At 50.2% G+C, this 18,491-nt stretch overlaps 1 protein-coding gene across 1 annotated transcript; it reads right to left on the bottom strand.

Moving 5' to 3' along the window:
* Positions 1-904: 904 nt before the first annotated feature.
* NACC1 (nucleus accumbens associated 1) lies at positions 905-18,417 on the bottom strand. Its single transcript, XM_080937296.1, has 6 exons — positions 18,249-18,417; positions 6,389-7,300; positions 6,125-6,298; positions 5,059-5,164; positions 4,866-4,963; positions 905-3,606 (listed from the first exon to the last, which is right to left on the bottom strand). The coding sequence occupies exons 2-6, from the start codon at positions 7,290-7,292 to the stop codon at positions 3,344-3,346; spliced, it is 1,545 nt and encodes a 514-aa protein (XP_080793422.1). The 5' UTR covers positions 7,293-7,300; positions 18,249-18,417; the 3' UTR covers positions 905-3,343.
* Positions 18,418-18,491: the final 74 nt, after the last annotated feature.

Consider the following 18,491-nt stretch of genomic DNA (forward strand, 5'->3'; position numbering starts at 1 on the left):
ACTAATACGTGACAACAGAAATAAAATCCCAGCATTTAATAAAAAAGTTCGAACCATCAGTGTTGACAAACTTTGGCTCATCTTTTGGGTAGCTTGCTCTCAGTGTCTTAGGTGTGTGCACATTAGGAATTCTAGTGCTAGTATCTGAGTATTTGATACAGAAAATTCTTTTATAAAAACTCTAGGGTGCGTGTTTCATAGGACATATGGGAGCCAGCTAACAGCTTTGTTAGGTGAGTTCTCATGGGTTCTGGGGTCATTAGGCTTCCAATGTGCCTTTTCTCTGAGGGCCAAGTCTATTTTTTTTTTTTTTAAACCATACCCAAGTAAAAGATCCTGTCTCAGTGAAACATACTGACTGAAAAAGGTGTTCCTGTTTACTAACACAGTGCTCATTATCCCCACAGGAATATACCAACAGACATACTCCTCAGGAGGTGGGGCTTGGGCGAGTCTGGCATACAATGAAGGCAATGACCTGGTGAGACCGAGAGCTGGTAGGCAGCTCAGGTTCCTCACTTGCCGTGTATCTCAACTCCCTATCTTCTGGCTTTCCATCCCTCTGGCTATGAGCCACCTCCATTCTCCAGGACTCTGTTCTTCCAGCTTTTCTTGGGGCCCCAGGATCTAGTGCTGTCTGCATGTTCTATCATGGAGCGCCTGTGTGTCTCCTAGTAAAGTTGTGATCTCAGGATATGCTGCAGCTTAGTGGCAGCACAGGGACTCCCAACATGGCATGTGGTGTCAGGAGGCAGGTGCACACCTAGATGAGTAGGGCAGCATGTCCCTCCAGTGAGCAGAGCACAGCAGGGCTGTTACAAAGGCGTCTTGTTTATTCTTATCAGCATCACTGATTCTCAGGGTTCACATTTCCCAACACCGCTCCTCTCCGTACAGTAGTTAATGTGCAATCTCACTTGTGGGCCTGGGAAGGGTGGGGGCTTGGCTCTGGGTGGGGAGGGCATTGGCACTTCACATGGGCCAGTGGGTGATGGCCTGTCCCCATGAGAGGCATGGATGGGTGGGAGGGTAGCCACTGGGTTTGCCCCTACTTGTCTTTCCTGTTAAGTGGGTTACTTTTCAGTCTCCTGGGTGCTGGGGTGGGGGCCATGCAGCTCTCAGGAGGCAAGCAGCTGACTGCCAGAGGAGGGGCGCAGGGGTGGCTCCTGAGGTAAGGCACAACCCTGTCTTTGGCTCTCCTAATGAGTAGTTTTCTCCCCTGCACCCCTGGCTTTATACTTCCCTCACCCCAAGCCCCGGGAGTCAGGGCTACCTCCTGAGATGCTTGGAGCCAATGGGCTCTGCTGCCCAATCTACAAGACCTCTCTTTCAGTCCCATGGAGCTGCCCTCTTACTAAGCCTGGGCAGGGAGCACAGCCTGCCCTCATCATGACCAGGCTCAGCTGCTTGCCAAGTTACCAGGAGATTGTGCTTTGGGATCTTCGCTGGGGGAGATGGGATAACAGGCCAGGGCAAGGGTGGAGGGAGGGGGTATGACTAAGGTGCTTGTGCTTTAGCTAGGGATGTCTACTCCCCTCCACTTGGCCACCCAGGGCTAAGATACTAGGGGCCAAGTCAGACCCAACACCCCATAAGATGTTAAGAGGGATCACGGCAGATTAGGGGGTGCTGCTGGCCTGGAGACAGGTCTCCAGATCTGACTCAAAAGGCTCCATCCCACCTTCTCCAATCCTGCAAGCCCCTGCCTCTGAAAAGGCAGCTAGAATGCAGAGTTGGGGAGAGGGAGGGAGGTCAGGGCTAGTACAGAACCAGTGAGATGGTGAAAGGACATTAATGGAGGGAGTAACAGAAACCCTGTGCTCACTTCTCAAACTCAGACACCCGAAGATTGCTCCTGGAGAGCCAGAGTGGAAAGGAGCGTGGCGAGAGAAGCGCCACAAACCAGTAACAATGGATGTGGACCCTGCCCTGCCTCATCCCCCAGGAGTGAGCTCAGCTAACTGGGACCTGTGAAAACCCTAAAACTGTAGTCCTGGGGGAGAGGAAGCTGGTTGGATCCACAGGAGTCCTGGGGCACTGGGACTGGGCCCCTGTGGAAACATGCACCCACATTCCACACACACACATTCAGTTTTCCCTGCATCCTGCTTTCCACAGCCCAGGGACCCAGACACATTTCCATTGATTTGAAAAATAAAAGGAAATCTTATACTTCAATATTTCATTCGCTAAAAAAATGTTTCAAAAAGTTATGTACAGGGGGTGGGGGCTGGGAGCCCTGCCCAGGGTCGGATGGGAGGAGGGCAGCAGTCTCCCAGCTTGCTCCCTGGTTCCGACCCTGGTCTTGCTGCCTTTTGATCTTCATGATTTTAAAAGCAAACACTCTACGCAGGCAGGCACGCACGCACACACGCACGCACACCCACAAATTCTGCCAGACTGGAAACCTGTCCTGAGACCCTCACCTGCCCACAGGAGCACTGCTCTCTTGGAATGACCTCTTGGGCTGAGGGGACCCACAGAGGCAGAGCAGGGTGGGACTAAGAGGGGTATGATGGAGGCTGTCACAGAGGGTCAGTTCTAGAGCTTTCTAAGCCTTTTGGGCTTGTTTCCTCAGTTTGTAAAGTGGACAGTCCCTCTTGGCCTCACCTACCCCAGCCCCAAGGTGCAGGGACAGACGAGAGGGACAGGAAGGCGCTTTTGGAGACATGGAAGCACTGGGGGATGGTGGAAGGGGTCCAGAGAACCCCTGGGCCCGTGGAGTCCCAAGCAGCCACAGTGAGGGGCAGGCTCTGAGTCCTGCCCGTTCCCTAGCCGGGCCTGGTGCTGGGAAATGCCTAAGAGAAAGGGGAACCAGGGCTCCCCGTGAGTGTTGAGGAAGGTCACAGATCCCACCTGCTGCCTGTCCTCTCTTGACCCAGCCCAGCTTGCTTTAGGGAAAAGGTGTGGGATGACAGGGAGGCAGAGGGGCTGGGAGCATGCAGCACCCCCTGCAGGTTCTGGGGAGGGACAGACAGTAGCTCGTGATTAAGGTGGGGGCATGTGTGTGACAGGAGGGGAGTGTGACATCCATGGGAGGGTCCTGGGCAGGTACTGGAGGACCTCCACTGAAGGGGTTGTCTGTGTGGAAGCTGTATTCTATGCCTACCAAGTTCGGCTCTTCCTCATGGTCATTGAGAAAGCTGCTGTAGGCACTGCCCTCTGCTAGGTACAGTGGCTTGGCGTTGGTCGGCCAGCTCTTGCATCCGATAGAGGGCATGAAACACACCCTCACAGGTTCTGGGGAGGGACAGACAGTAGATTGTGTGACCAGGTAGGTGTGGTAGGTGGGGGTGTGATAGGAGGGGGAATGTGACATCCGGTAGGGGGTGTCACATGTATGTTACTGGAGAACCTCAGCTGAAGGGCCGGCCTCGCCATCGTGGCTGGCTGTCTCAAAGCTGTGTTCCATGCTCATCATGTCCGGTTCTATCTTGCCAGTGTCACTGATGAAGCTGCTGTAGTTGTCACCCTCCACCAGGTGCAGTGGCTTGGTCTTGGGCAGCCAGCTTTTACGTACCACTCGGCGGGCATTGGTGCACATATCAGCTGCAATGGCATTCATCTCGCTCTCCTTGAAGTTGGGGGCAAAGTTCTGGCAGTAGTCTGTGGGGGCAGAGCAGGCAGCTCAGGTCTAGACTCCTCCCATCAAGCCTCCCAGCTTCTATGAAAGCCCAGGGGAGGGGATACCACTAACAATAAACTACTGCTGCTCACCTGGGCACCCGCTTTACCACCCCCTCGAGAAAATGTGATGCTATATGATTCAGAGCCTGGGAGGTTACTCATGCCAACCTAGGCCCCCCCCTGACAAGTGGCTGCCACTACCACAGATGTGCCCCTCTATTTTCTCCTGGACTTGAGATCTTCCTGCTTGACAAAGACATTCAGGTCCTTCCATGTTACATGCCAAATGTGAAGAAGCTCCCAGTTGAATCCTCTCCCAGTAAACCACTAAGGACCTCAGAACCCCACCGCCCCCTGCTTTTCGAATACAGCAGTGGCTGACCTTGAACTCTTCATGGTCCAGTCTCTTGGTTGCTGGTCAGAACCTTCTCTTTAAAAAGTTTTAAAATGTGGATGTGTGATGGTCAGAAAACAACTTGTAGAAGGGATGTAGGGGGTCAAACTCAGGTTGTTCAGCTGCAGAACCACCTCACTGGCCTTAGACACCCCACCCTTTTTTTTGAGACAAGGTCTCTCTACATAGCCCTGGCTGTCCTCAAACTCAAAAGAAAGATTCTCCTTTCTCTGTCTCCTGAGTGTGTGCTACCAGGTTTGGCCACAGACCCCTTAACAAAAATTATTACTATGACATACTGCTTCTCTCCTTCCACCTTCATGTGGGTTCCGAGGATCAAACTTCAGCCACCCTGAACATGCCTCACCAATGCCAAGTCATTTCCCTGCCCTCCACTTCACTGTTTGAGTCTTTGACTGACTCGGGAGCTCAGCAATGCCGTTAGGCTGGTGACCAGTGAACTCCAGAAATCTCTTGTCTTGTTTCCCCAGGTCCGAGACTTCTGACATATGGCTTTTATTGTGAATGCTGGGGATCTGAACCCAGGTCTTCATACTTCTGAGACAAGCACTTTATGGTGGCATAGGCTTTTAAATCCTAGCACTTGAGAATTCAAGGCCCGCCTATAACAACTACAAAGACAACTACAACAACATCACTATTCCCACAGCATGGTAGACTACAACTATATACTCAGTTCCAGGCCAAATAGGGCTGTGAAGAGACCCTGTCTCAAAAACAACCCAAACTAGCCACCAACAACTAGCCCCAACTCCATCCGTCACACTGAACGCTAAAGGAAGAAAAGTAAGCTGCCAACCCCAGGTCGCAGCAGAACACTCACACTTGACAGCATGGAGGACACGACTGTCCAGTGGCTTGCGTCTGGGGTCATTGGTGGAAGAACGGATGCCGGTGCCACAGCTATTGGCCAGTGTGTTCCTGGAGATAGGGTACAAGTGTGGAGTTCCTGGTAGAGGTCTTGGGGGGGGGGGGAGACCTGTTCCCCAACCCTGGGGCTCTGGGGTGCACCTCACCGGTCAAAGAAGGAAGCCAGAAGCCGCCGCAGCAAGACCTTGTGCCGCGTGCCTGCACTGACGTGGCAGTTCATGAGTTGTGCCCTTGTGATGTATACATTGGTGCCTAGTAAGAAAAGTCACATCATCTGGACCCAAATCTCAACTCACCTAGTCTGAACACCGAAGTGTGCCATAGGTATTCTGAACACACCCAGGTAGACACAAACATGGTCTACCAGAAAAGTTCAGAAAGACTAGGCCCTAGGCCCCAGTGACAGTGAGCCCCAACCGGCTGGCCCAACCACACCCCATCTCCACTAGCTCCCATGACCTAGAAACCTACAGATTGGTCTTTGATGAGAAGCAAATCAATTTCTCTCTCCTCCATCTCTCTGCTCCCTTCTTTTTGGCTGCAACAGGGTTTCCCTATGTAGCTTCAAACTCTTGAATCTAGGAACCCAGATGCATCCTGCCTTACACGGAGACAGCTCTGTACCACTCTCCCCACCAACCTCCCTTCTGTGGAGCTGAGAATAAAAACTTGGGAGTCTAGCTTGGTGGAAGTGGAGCACCTTTAACCTTAGGACTCGGGAGGCAGAGGCAGGCAAATCTCTGAGTCTGAGGAGAGCCTAGTCTACATAGCAATGGGTTCCAGGATAGTCAGGGCCTCACAGAGAAAACTCATCTTGAAAAATCAGAACAAAACAAAAAGTTGGGATCTCTTTAGCATGCTGGTGAGAATTAATTCAATTAATAGTTTGTTTCTGAGACAAGGTTCATGTATCCAAGTGGCTGACTGATTTTCTGACCCTTGTGCCTCCACCTCCTGAATGCCAAGATTATAAATGCACACCACCATGTCTAGTTTATGATAAAAACCCATGGTTTTATGTATGCTAGGTAAGTTACTACCAATGGAATCATATCCCCAGTCCTACTCACCTACTCTAATACCTCTCATCAGGGCACCTGCTACTGATAATTGTTCAAACGGGAGCAGAGAGTGTCAAGTGCCCTAGGACACAGAGGAAAGGTGCTAGCTTGCAGAGCAAAGGGGACGGGAACTAAAGCACAGCCAGCACACCTGTCACGAGTTCCAGCTTCTCTGAGGGGTCGCCTTCATCGTAGAGTTTTGGGTGGCAGCGATTGCCGATCTGGTTGATAAGTTCAGCTGGGAGAGATGCCAGGTCTTGCCGCACTCGAATGCGACTGCGGGATTCAAGGACCACCTGCTCAGGAAGAGCTTCTACCTTCTCAGCTGTGGGAACGGGGATAAGTATGTTCATAGGGTAGCACCTGTGCACCCCCACAAGTGTGCGCGCACACACACTAACACACACACACTCACCTGACTGGCCAACATTCAACATGCTGTACATGGTATACATATTGCAGATCTGACGGTACTGCTCATCTGTGCCCTCCTCACCCGCATCTTCTTCTTCGTCTTCTTCGTTGTGGTAGGAGCTGGGGCTGTCACTGGTGTAAGCACTGGAGGTACCTGGGCTGGTCCGCTCTGACATGCTGGGCCCACTCACACATCCTCCCACTGCAACTACAGCCACTGCTGCTGTAGCTGTGGCCACTGAGACTGGCTGGGGCATCCGGTTAGGGGCCAGATCGGGTGTGGAGAACTTGGCCATCTTGCGGCTGCCGTTGTTGCCACCACTGCCTCCAGCCTCCTTCTGGCTGCTATCCCACAGCCTCTTAGCCATGGGTGTGCATTGCACTGAGTCCAACTCCTGTTCTGTCTTGACCCGTGACACAAGGGGGAGTGGTGTGCTACAGGCTGGCCAGCCCAATGTCTGCGCTACAGGACTCTGAGGCTCTGAGGATGGGGCCTCCTCCGGGTGCAGGCCCTGGGAGTCGCAACTTGGAGAGCTAACTTTGAGGAAGAACTCAGTGCCTTTCTCCATGATTTCCTGGATCTGCAGGAAGCCGGCTGTGTAGATGAGCAGGAACTGGTCCCCCATGTTCATGCTCAGCCGGCCTGTGTAACAGAATGTGAGGATCTGCTGGAACGACTGTGGCTGCACAGCGGCCGGCAGTTCCACCACAGCACTGCGGCTGCTGTTGAATAGGTCCCGGAAGTAGGAGCTGCTGGCAGCCAGCACGGCACGGTGAGCTTTGAAGGCATGGCCTTTTACCACCACTGACACGTCACAGTACAGTCCCTGTAGTCGCTGCTCATTGAGGCACTCAAGGATGCTGTTGCCAAAGTTTGGAATCTCCATCTGCAGGGTCTGCGCCATGGCAGCAGCTGCATAAGGACAGGAAATAGATACTGGACAGGTCAGGTGGCAGAAACCAATATAGGCCCTGTCCTGCCTCAGCAACCTTACCTTCTGCAGGAGAGCATATGGGAGCCAGAGAGAACACCCACATATAAAATCTGTGATACATCTAAGAATGGCAGTGCCACTTCCACTTCTGTACCCTCACAGCCCAAGGGTCCCTAAAGGGGACAGGTGCAAGGACACTATACACTAATATCACACAACCACTCAAGCCCCATTCCTTTCTTGTGGAGCCTGGGACAGAACCCAGGGCCTTTAGCATGGTAGGCAGTGTGCTCCACTACTGAGTTCCTGAGCCTTTTTACTCAGCTGGTCTGAGTCTTGGTCTTTCTGGTCTACCTTTAGAGTACTGGGGTCACTGATGTGCTTCATGTATATTACACAATCTCCAGGATTACCTGGTCTGATATAAGTACTATGTAATACTTTCCATACTTAAAAGTCTTCTTTTGGAGGCAGGTTTCCCATTATAGCTGGCCTAGAACTTATGGCACTAATGTCTTAGCCCTCAGAACACCAGGATAATAAATAGGAATCATCATATCTGGATTTAAAATGAGTGTTCTAAGCAGGGGCTGGAGAGATGGCTCAGTAGTCACTTGTCTCTTATGGAGGACCAAGGTTTGATTCCAGGTGTCCAAATTTACAACCCCCAGTTCCAGGAGACTCAACAGACACAATGTGTACATATGCATACACACATATAGGCAATATTCACACACATAATGTAAGGATACAGGACCTACAGATTCTGAGAATAGATGGCCAAGATCAGTCTCTTGCACATACGACATACACAGACATAGTGCACCAACAATCTTACACTCATGTTAAGAACGGCCACTGGCATGATAGTACCAGTCTGCGGCCCAGAATATGGTCTTAACGCACTCACTAATCGTACAGTCACCATGAAAATACACATTCAAACCATAATGCAAAACAGCTTTATGCTGTAGGCTTGAAAACAGGAAGAAAGCAGGCAAAAGGCTGGGTGTGTGAACAAGGTTCTAAGTTGAAGCCACCCAACTCCACAGTGTATGGCAGGTATTACCAAAAGGTGAGAACTCTGAACTCTGTCACACTGCTGGTGAGAATATGAAAAACAACTTGGGAAGTCTCAAGGTTCTTCATATGATAGGGAAAAGCCAGACAGAAGGACCACATGGCATAGGTTTTCGTTTATATAAAGTTTCCAGAAAAGGCAAATCCATTAAAACATAAAACAGAAGGTTGCAAGGAGCTAGGAAAGAATGGGATTTGCTTAGAGCAAAAGAAAGTATGCTTCTCTCCATATATAGAACTATCACTTTAAGTTAACAAGGACTGATCTTTCCCTAACCCTGGATACATCAAAGGCCATAACAAAGCCAGGTGTGGTAGTCCTAGAACTCTGGAGAGCAGAGGGGGAGATCCACTGGACCTAAAGACACAGGTCAGGCTACACAATAGATCTCAGAAAAACCTCTTACTATTTAAAAGGGTGTAGTGCTCAGTATATCTCAACAAAACTGCTGAACAGAACCAATCAGGACTGGGGAGCACTTGCACACACAGGCAGGCTGCCCCAGTCACACCCTGACCCCCAGAGACTACAACCACTTTCCTTTGTACCGAACAGGGAAGTTGTGCCAAGTATATTTTTCTGATCTTATATTTTGAACCTGGTGGGCATACTGTTCATCTGTAAAAATAAAACGGATTTCTTACTCTTTGTTTTTAGACAAGTTTTTACTATGTAACCCAGGTTAGTTTTGAGCTTGCACTGATTCTTTAGCTTCAGCCTTTTCAGTGCTGGGGAGCCTTCACGCCCAGCTCCATTTTTCCCCCCTTTTCTGGAAACAAGGTCTCATTATGTAGATCCAAACTGAACTTGATCTCACACACAGAGATTGGCTTGCCTCTACTCCCCAGGTGCAGGGTAAATTACCTGGCTTACTTGAAAGGTTTTTAAGAAAATGATTCCGTTGAAGTAGAACATGCATGTAGTATCCAGAGGGTAGACCGAGGCAGGGCTACACTATGTAGTTCTGGCAGGAGCTCCTCTGACAAGATTGGCCACAAACTCAGAGATCCATCTGCCTGTGACTCCCCCATGCACCACCACTGGCTCTTTTAGCGTTAAAAAATTTTATAATTACATTTACTCATGTTGTATGTTTGCCTGCAATTATGTCTGTATATCACCAACATGCTTGGTGCCCTTGGAGGTCAGAAGGAACCGGAGTTATGGATGGTTATGGACCACCACGTGGATTCTGGGACTCCAACCCTTCTTCTCCAAGAACAAGCAACTCTTTGTTTTGAGACAGGTCTCACTGTATAACCATGGCTGTCCTCAAATTCAGAAATCTGCCTGCCTCTGCCTCCTAAACATTGCAACTAAAGGTGTATACCACCATCAACCAGCACAAGCAGTTCTTAACTGCAGAGCCATCCTACACACACAGCACATGCATGACAGTCAAAAACTTTATAGGTAAATGAGGTCTTATCTTTGCTATGGAGGCCCCATAGGGGCAGAAAGTTCACCCAAGAAGCTCATTACTGTATCCCTTAACTACCTAGGACTGGACTAGGCATGGTGGCATATGCCAGTAGTTCCAGCTACTCAGGAGGCTGAGGTAGAAGGATAGCTTGAACATAGTTCAAGATCAGCTTAGGCCACATAACTCAACTTGATTGTTTCTAACAGAGTTCCTGGGAATCAGATGCCCTTTCTTGACCTACCCAAGAACTAAAAGTACACGGTATACATAAGTGCAAGCAAAACACTCACACACGTTTGAAATATTCTTTTTTAATTTGCATTGGTGTTTGACCTGCATGTATGTCTGTGTCCGGGTGTCAGATCCCCTGGAATTAGAGTTACAGACAACTGTGAGCTGCTATGTGGTTGCTGGAAATTAAACTTGGGTCCTTTGGAAGAACAGCCAGTGCTCTTAACCATTGAGCCATCTCTCCAACCCCAACAACAACAACAAAAAGCCTCAACCAATCAGCACTTGTATTATTTCAAATCTAATTCCATGTCTAAAACAAGCGTGAAGCTCTGAAGAATTGTCTTGTCCTTCTCAGATAGCTGACCTTAGCACAGCAAGATGTTAGGATGGACCTTCTCAAGTGATGTCACTGAGTTTCAGGATCAGTCATATTGAGTTGACTCACTGTGGAAAGGGGGCTGGCAGGATGTTTCCCCGAGAAGAGACCAGAAGGCAGCCCAGGCAAATACTTGAGACCTACCAAAGTCACAACGCCATGGAGGGTATTATACCTGTGCACCACAAAAACCAAACCAGCACAGCAAGATGGTATATACAGTCGTCACAGCAGTGAGTAGATGAAGTAGAGAACTGTGCTGGCCTGAGCTAGTCTCCAAACAAAACCAATTTGTATTTCAACATCTATTTCTAATTCAACAACTAAGTAAGGCTTTGGCAGGTATAGTGCTTCACACCTATTCTCTTGGCAAGTAGAGTCAAAGATAAGAAGTTTGATGCTAGACTGGGCCAAGGACCATGCTTCAAAGGGGTGGGGTGGGGTGAGGGCATAAGCCTTTAGGAGGTAATTAATTCATGATGGCTCCAACTTCATGAGATACTCAGGAAGCCTGTTCACCCCTCCTACCACTGCTCTACAGCTCCAGCAGACATTGAAGACAGCCTGAAGTACCTTCATCTTCACCTTGAACTTCTAGCCTCCAGAGTGTGAACAATCAGTGCCAAAGCCTCTCCGCTCCAACCGTAACAGTACTACGAAAACACATAGATCCATCCCCATCCAGACAGTACAAAGGAAAAGGAAACCTGCTGACAGTAGAAAGGGATCAACTGTATGGATCCTAGGTTTGGTTTTATGCTGTTATTTTTTGACAGGGTGTGTCTCCACTTTCAAGAGGAAGGTAGCAGAGGATGACACTGAATTCCTGCCCCAGCCTCCAAGAATGTGAACCACCACAATCAGCTGGCATCTAATTTCTTTGGTCCTTTGTTTTTGAGACAGGGTCTTATTATGTAGCTTTGGCTGGCTTAAAACTTCCTATGTAGGGAGGCTGCGATTGGAATGTAATATGAATAAAAACAAGTAAATCATGAAAAAACAAAACATCAGTAACAACAGCAAAAAATTCACTTCCGGTGTAGATCAGACCGGTCTTGAACTTACCAAGATCTGTCTGCCTCTGCCTTCCAAGTACCAAGTGCTAGGGCATTTTTTTTCTTCCCCACACTGAATTCATTTTCTTTCCCTGAAAGGCTGTCATTAAATTCATGGCTGGAGCAGGATGAACAGTAGCTCTCTTTCACAGGGTCTGCTAACAGCTCAGATAAGGCCAGCTCATTTCCCAGTATATTTCCTGAGAAGAAACGAGCCTTCCTGACATCTGATTTAGGAGAACAGGCCATGGAGGCAAAAACAGAGGCCTGGGTCACACAAAGAACAGGCCCAAGTTTGTTCCTGAATCCGGTCCATGAAACAGACAATGCTGAAGCAGTTAGCACCTCACAGTTGGAAACACTAGTACCCAAAGAAGCCACAAATGGGGCAGACAGGAGCTCTGGATAGGCCAAGCCTCCCCATCCAGAAAAGGAGTCTGTTGGCTACCTGGGGCCTTTACCACGGGGGCTCCAAAGGTTAGCCTGACCTGGTTTTCCTCCTGCCCACACTCCCGCACCTGTCTGCCACCTCTTCCAAGTGGCCCCTGCACTCTAGCTTCTTCCTAACAGAACTTCCAGATCTGTACAAAACCTAGCAGCCATTCTGCCTGTTTTCATGGAGCCCCGGGTAATGCTACAAACTCTGATCATAAGCCTATTCTTCCAAGTCACAGTCCACTCTGAGTGCTTTCAGACCCAAAAGAGAACAGAGAGAACAAAGATCAAATGCAGAGTCCCTGAGGTAACAACGGCACAACCAGGGCCTAGGGAGCTTAGCTGCACTGTAGACGGGTCTTGTGAGATGCACTAGAATTGCAGGATCATGGTATCACCAAAGGGACTCATTACTGTCTAAACAGGACAGTGCAACAACTCCTACTTGTTTTGAGACACAGTCTTAGTACATACAGGAATACAGCCTGGCCCTGAACCCTGGCTGAGAGCCCTTACATGGCAGATATCACTGTTTCTCCCATTTATCAAGAAAACAGAGCTCCAAGCTACCTGGAAGGCTAAGGCAAGAGAAACATTTGAGCTAGGAGTTCAAGGCTACAAAGCAAGACTATGAAAAAACAAACTTACACAATAAAACAGACCTGTCTGGAGAATGCATGTTTCTTAATACAAAAAGCTCCAGTCCCTTATATAAATTGACATCTTAGTACATAGAATGTAAACATAGCCTATGATAGTTTTTCCCCCTGTCTTTTTTCGGTGTTAGGGATAGAACCTAGGACCTTTCCATACCAGGCTAAGTACTCTTCCACTGAGCTGCACCCCTAGTGCCTCCAGACCTTAAATTACCTCTAGCTGACTTCTAGTACCAAGTCCAACATGAATGCTATATGAGAGATGCCAGAAGCCAGTTAGTTGCAGGGCCAAGAAGATGATTCAGTGGGTAAAGCTTGCCTCCAAGACTAGTGTCCTGAGTCTGAGCCTTAGGACTCTCATGGCGGAGAGAACTGACTCCCCTAAGTTGTCCAGTGATTAATCTCCATGTCCTGCCAAATAGATAGGTTAAAATATAATAAAAAAGTAAATATATAAATCAAAGAAGCTTGTCATGTACCTTCTTCCTAACTCCAGCATTTGGGAGGTCAAGGCAGAATTTTTAGTTCAAGGTTGGTCTGGACTATGCAAGTACAATAAGATCTGTCTCAAAACCAGGAGCTATTATACTGTCGTCTAGGAGATGAGGAAAAGAAACAAAAGTCTGTTCAGGACAGGGGGTGGGCCAGCAGGCACAGGCTCTGGATTCCATCCTTAAAAAGAAAAAAAAAAATCACAAAAAACAAAGCCAAGTGTGTACATCTTCAACATAGATACAATCTATTTCTGAATAGTTCTAAATTTATGGTTAAGTATGGAGATTCAGAACCTACAAACAGAGGTATTTCTGTATCCCACTAGGCTTCAATCCCTGAAAACACTTGCCACTGGTGATGCAGAGTACTAATAGCCCAACATCAGGCTAGAAAATTGATTAACGTACAGCTTGGTGACATGGCTTAATGGGTAAAGACACTTGCTAAGCCTGGCAACCTGCTTTTCGTCTCCAGAACCTACAAGGTGGAAATAACCAATCCCACAAGTTACTGCCCTCCCCATAAACACATAAATAGTTTAAGAAAAAAAAAAAAAAAAAAAAAAAAAAGGCCAACCTCAGTTCTTAGCTGACACCCAACACCACCAGCTATCACTGGCACTGTTCCTCCTGCACCTTCCTATCTGTAACTGTATGCCTTTCACTACATCCTGGAATCTGTACTGGTCCAGAGATTACCTGTCAGTCCCAGTCCCTATGGGTTCCTCAGTGCCCCCACAACCTAGCTTCAGCACATAGCCAGCCGGATTCTTCTATAATCCCACCAAACCAGATACCAGGTATTAGAACACAGTATTGGGCTGGAGAGATGGCTCAGTGGTTAAGAGCACTGGCTGCTCTCCCAGAGGTCCTGAGTTCAAATCCCAGCAACCACACAGTGGCTCACAACCATCTGTAATGAAATCTGATGCCCTCTTCTGGTGTGTCTGAAGACAGCTACAGTGTACTCATATAATAAATAAATCGTTAAAAAAAAAAAAAAAAAAAAAAAAAAAAAACCCACAGTATCAATGTCATTTATATTCCAGGCCCTTCATTTGGTGTTGACAGGGTCTCACTATGTTGCTCTGGATTCATCTGCCTCTGCCACCAGCTCAAATTTTGATGCTGGGAAGCTATCCTAGATAACTGTCTTGGGCTAATGAGCAATCCTAACTACCTAGAAGCCGGAGTGCCTCTACTCCCACCCATGACAAACTAAACAGGTCAGGTGTGTCCTTACCAGACAGGCAAACTGGAGATTAAGAGCTCTAGCCAGCATCTTGGAGCCGAAGAGTTGTGACCTAGTAGTGGCACCTGACCCTGCTCCACTCAGAGAACTCCAGGGGTCCCCCCAAAAGTTCTAACTTTTACACCTCTGCTGAGGCTGCACAGAGGAGAGCAAATAGATGGCAAGCATCTTTGAAGCACAACCTGTGATGTTACTTCTAATCGCCTGCTTCTCTCCCCCAACCCTACCCACCCAGACAGGGCCAGTGCACTCCAGGGAAGACACCACCAGCAAACAGATCACCTACTGCAGACTTCAGAGAGGGTTATGCTGAAAGACTGCTTCAGTTCTATGTGTTAGATGGTGATGACAGCACGTAGGGCTGGCCAGTCACGGGTTTGAATGAACTCAAATGCAGAGAAGTGTTTGAAGTGACCTCGGGTAGGAGCCTGAGTATGGAATGGATGGGAATACCCAGGAAGGGACATACTGCTCAAGCACGGCCTCAAGCTCAGCTCAGTGTGCAGCTGGGCCAGTCAGGTGCTGTATCACTCACTGGCTCTGGCGATGAACCCTGGGTCAGAGCTCACTGGCCAGCCTGCTGATGGACCCTGTACAGACCAAATACAGACTTAAGAAAGCCCAGTTTCTGAACTTGAGGTGGGTTGTGGTGGACAGACTTTAGGACACTCTGAGCTGGTTGATGATGGCACATACCTTTAATCCTAGAACTTGGGAGGCAAGAGACAAGTGGATCTCTGAGTTCAAGGCCAGCCTGGTCTACAGAGTGAATTCCAGGAGAGCCAGGGTGCTACACAGAGAAACCCTGTCGGGGGTGGGGGAGGTGGGGAGTGATTTTGGATTAAAGTCAAGGAATCTGAACTTTGCCTGGGGATGCTAGGAGACCCCTGAGCTCCTCTGACTTTCTGTGTTCTTTCTGTGGCCAGCAGAGTCATCTCTCCCAAAGACAAAACGGTTTTGGTAACTCAGCAGGAGCCTGGCACACACTCAATGAAAGCTCTGAATGTGTTGTCCTCAGCCAGAACATCCGCCGCCCAACCTAACTTATTATTCAGATCATGGCTAGTCTCGACTACCCAATGGAACCCAACCCTCCCTGCCCCCACACCACTGACCAGCTCATCTTGCTATACTATCTTCATTAACAGAGCAACTAGTTTCTCTGTACTTCTGGGGACCATTTCTTTGTTTAAGTTTGGTCACCATCTGAACAGAAATCACAGTCTGCTGAATGTTACTGGGCTGCCGCTGCTTCAGTTCCCACCCAGCAAAGGAGTGGGCACAAAGCACTGAAAGCAAAGGGACCACTTTAGCTGGAGGTTGGCTTTGCCTCACACAGGTGCTCACTGAAAAGCAGATCTGACCAGTACACCTGTTCTAACTGAGGTGGAGGCGCCACCTGGCCATTTCTGCCTTCACACTGCAGGGCCGACTCCTCCCAGATTTGCACTTCAGCTGCAACTAGTTGACACCATCTGTCTTGGATGCCCCACTCAGCTAGGCCTGGGAGCAGTCAGTCTATGCACCAGCGGCAACCCTTGGGCCACATTCAGCATTCAGTCTGTGCATCAACAGCAAAAGCACAAAGCCTGAGCAGCAGCCTGTGGTGAGAATACAGGCAGATATAAAGGCTCAGAGGTCTACCAGTTCAGCTCAGAGAGATAGCTAATGGCAGGAGGAAAGGTTTTCCTGGAGAGCTGCAGCAGCAGAGTGGCTAAAACAATCTGAAAGCACCAAGTTCTTTAACACAGGCTGCTGGCCCAGTCCTCAGCTCCCCTCCCCCATCAAGAGGCCAAGATAGAGGGCACAGCCCAGGCAGCTGGTGGTGTTATGGTAACTCCCAAGGATATGAGGGAAAAGGGAGATTCAACAAAGTCATCATTAAATCCAGGACTGCCTGATACTAGCCACCCAGAAATGTGTAGCTGACTCTGATGAAGATGTCCAAAGACACCAAGACAAACTCTGCGTGGTGCCTCATTCCTATATAATACCAGCATTGGGATGATGGGTAAGAGGGCAATAGTTCAAGACTAGTTTAGGCCATAGTAAGTTCAAGGTCAGCCTGGGCCAGAGTAACATCAACAACCAAAAAACAAACCAAAAACCTTACTCTTCCAACATGTGCGCGCACCTACCCAAGAACATGTGCATTGTTAATCTTGCAATTAGTCCAGAGCTGGAGCAGTGTGCTAAGAAACCAAAGTGAGAACAAAGCCCAGGCAAAGCAAAATCCCACTCCCAAACCACTAAACCACATTTATAACCACATCCTGTAGCAGAACAACACTTCCATGACCCCTGTGCCCATGGTTCCCAGATGCAGAATGGGAGAGAAGGTATGAGCAGGTCCAAGGATGAAGAAACCCACTGTTCCTTGGAACTCCGGCAAAGGGGTGGATTGAGCCAGTCCAGGAAGCCCAGGAAAGGCCAGGTCCAAGAAGAGCCCAACAAGGAATCGGAACAGCAGAAATCTCTCTGCAGGTGCCCAAGGAGGGTGAACTTGATTTACTAGACATAGGCCACAGTCTAGTCATATGACCTGAAACAAGCCCCGCCCCGAACCCCAGCTTCTTTCTCTGAGAAGAGAAAGCCAAAGATCCAGCAGTGGTGAACAATCGATGAGCTTACTGGCTACCCGCTTAGCACACAGCCTGACCTAGGAGCATCAAGGAGGGAGGGAAAGCCCTGGGATCAGGAGCCCCCAAGGCATAAGTCAGGATGTGCAGGTACCTGTTTTGTCTTAAAGACACATCAGAGCTTCAGGCACTCGCCATCCCAGTATTTTATCTCCCAGGAGGAGACAGAACTCGGGCTCAAGCAGCAGGTTGGGCCCGGAAAGGTAGGGCGCATAGCAAAAGCTGTGAGGTCTCATTTAGACTTGAGCCCCCAGGTTCCGGCGCCAGAAGGCTGAGGACGAATTCAGGACTCTAAAATACTCAGGTAAAGTTTGCCGGGCTGCCTCCATGCTGGGTGGGTGGGGTAGGGGGTGGGGTGAGCAGGGGCCATCCACGCAGAAAACAAGATGTTTGAATTAGGTATCCGGTGCAGCCCACGCTAACTCCCACCTACCCGCTGGCCTGTCCTTGCTAGCAGTTGGCCAAGGTTTCGGAGAAGAGGCGTGGGAAAGAGGAAACCCCCGGTTCGAACCCTAAGCAAACACATGGAGGTGTGGGGGGTTTAGCTCACACTAGCTCACTTAGCTCACACTAGGTTTTCCTAACCTGCCCCCACATCCTAGCCCATAGGCCCTGTACCTCCTCCAAACTCCCAACACTCCTACCGTAGTTCCCAGCCTTACCTGGTGCCCTCCCGTTGTGGCTTATCCCCACATCGCTGGTCTCTGACCTCGTGCGACCCCCTGCAAACATCCCAAGGCTCTCCAATCCGCCCCCACACGAGCAAGCTCCGCCCACCCCCACCGAATCTCACTTCCCGGGCTTTTCCTCACCACCCCCCAAGGCCTGTAACCTGACCCGCCCACCCCCTCCCCAGCGCATTCTACCTGCAAGCTCCGGCCCTCCCGCTCCCCTCCAGGCTTTTCCCCTCAGGCGGCACAGCCCTCCCCCTCTCGCTCAGGCCAGCCCGTGGCCTCCCCTCCCCCCTCGGGCCTCGCCGGCCGCCTCCACACAATTACCCCCTCCGGCCCTGCAACTTCAAGGATCCCGCGACCCGCGCCTCCCTCGGGCGGCCTTCCAGTCCCGCGGGCCGAGCCCCGGGCTGGACGCTGTAGGCCGCCAGCTGAGATCCAGCCACCTCACCCTCGCTTTCCCGCTGCTGTCAGCGCCGCGGGCTCGGCTTCTTGTTCCCAGCAGGGCGCCCCGAGGCCTCCCCTCTCGGCCCTCGGCCGGAACCTCGGATGTCCTCGGGCCGCCCCGGCGGGAGGAGGCCGGAATTGGGCCTGGGGCGGGCCATCTCACCTGCGCTGTGGCCGCGCTCCGGGGCCTCCCGGCGGGCTCCGCAGCGGCAGCTGGGGCCGGGCCTGGGCCCGGGGCGCGCCCCCCTGCGCCTCGGCCTCGGCCTCCGCCTCTGCGGCCTCCGCGGCCTCCGCCTCAGCAGCAGTGGTAGCCGCGGCGGCCATTCATTGTGGGCCAGGCCGCCCCAGCCGAACGCCGAGGAAGCGCACGGCGCTGCCGGCAGGGTGGAAATGGCCTCGGCCCCGC

This window comes from Micromys minutus (assembly GCF_963924665.1).
Source record: "Micromys minutus genome assembly, chromosome: 24".
Taxonomy (NCBI): domain Eukaryota; kingdom Metazoa; phylum Chordata; class Mammalia; order Rodentia; family Muridae; genus Micromys; species Micromys minutus.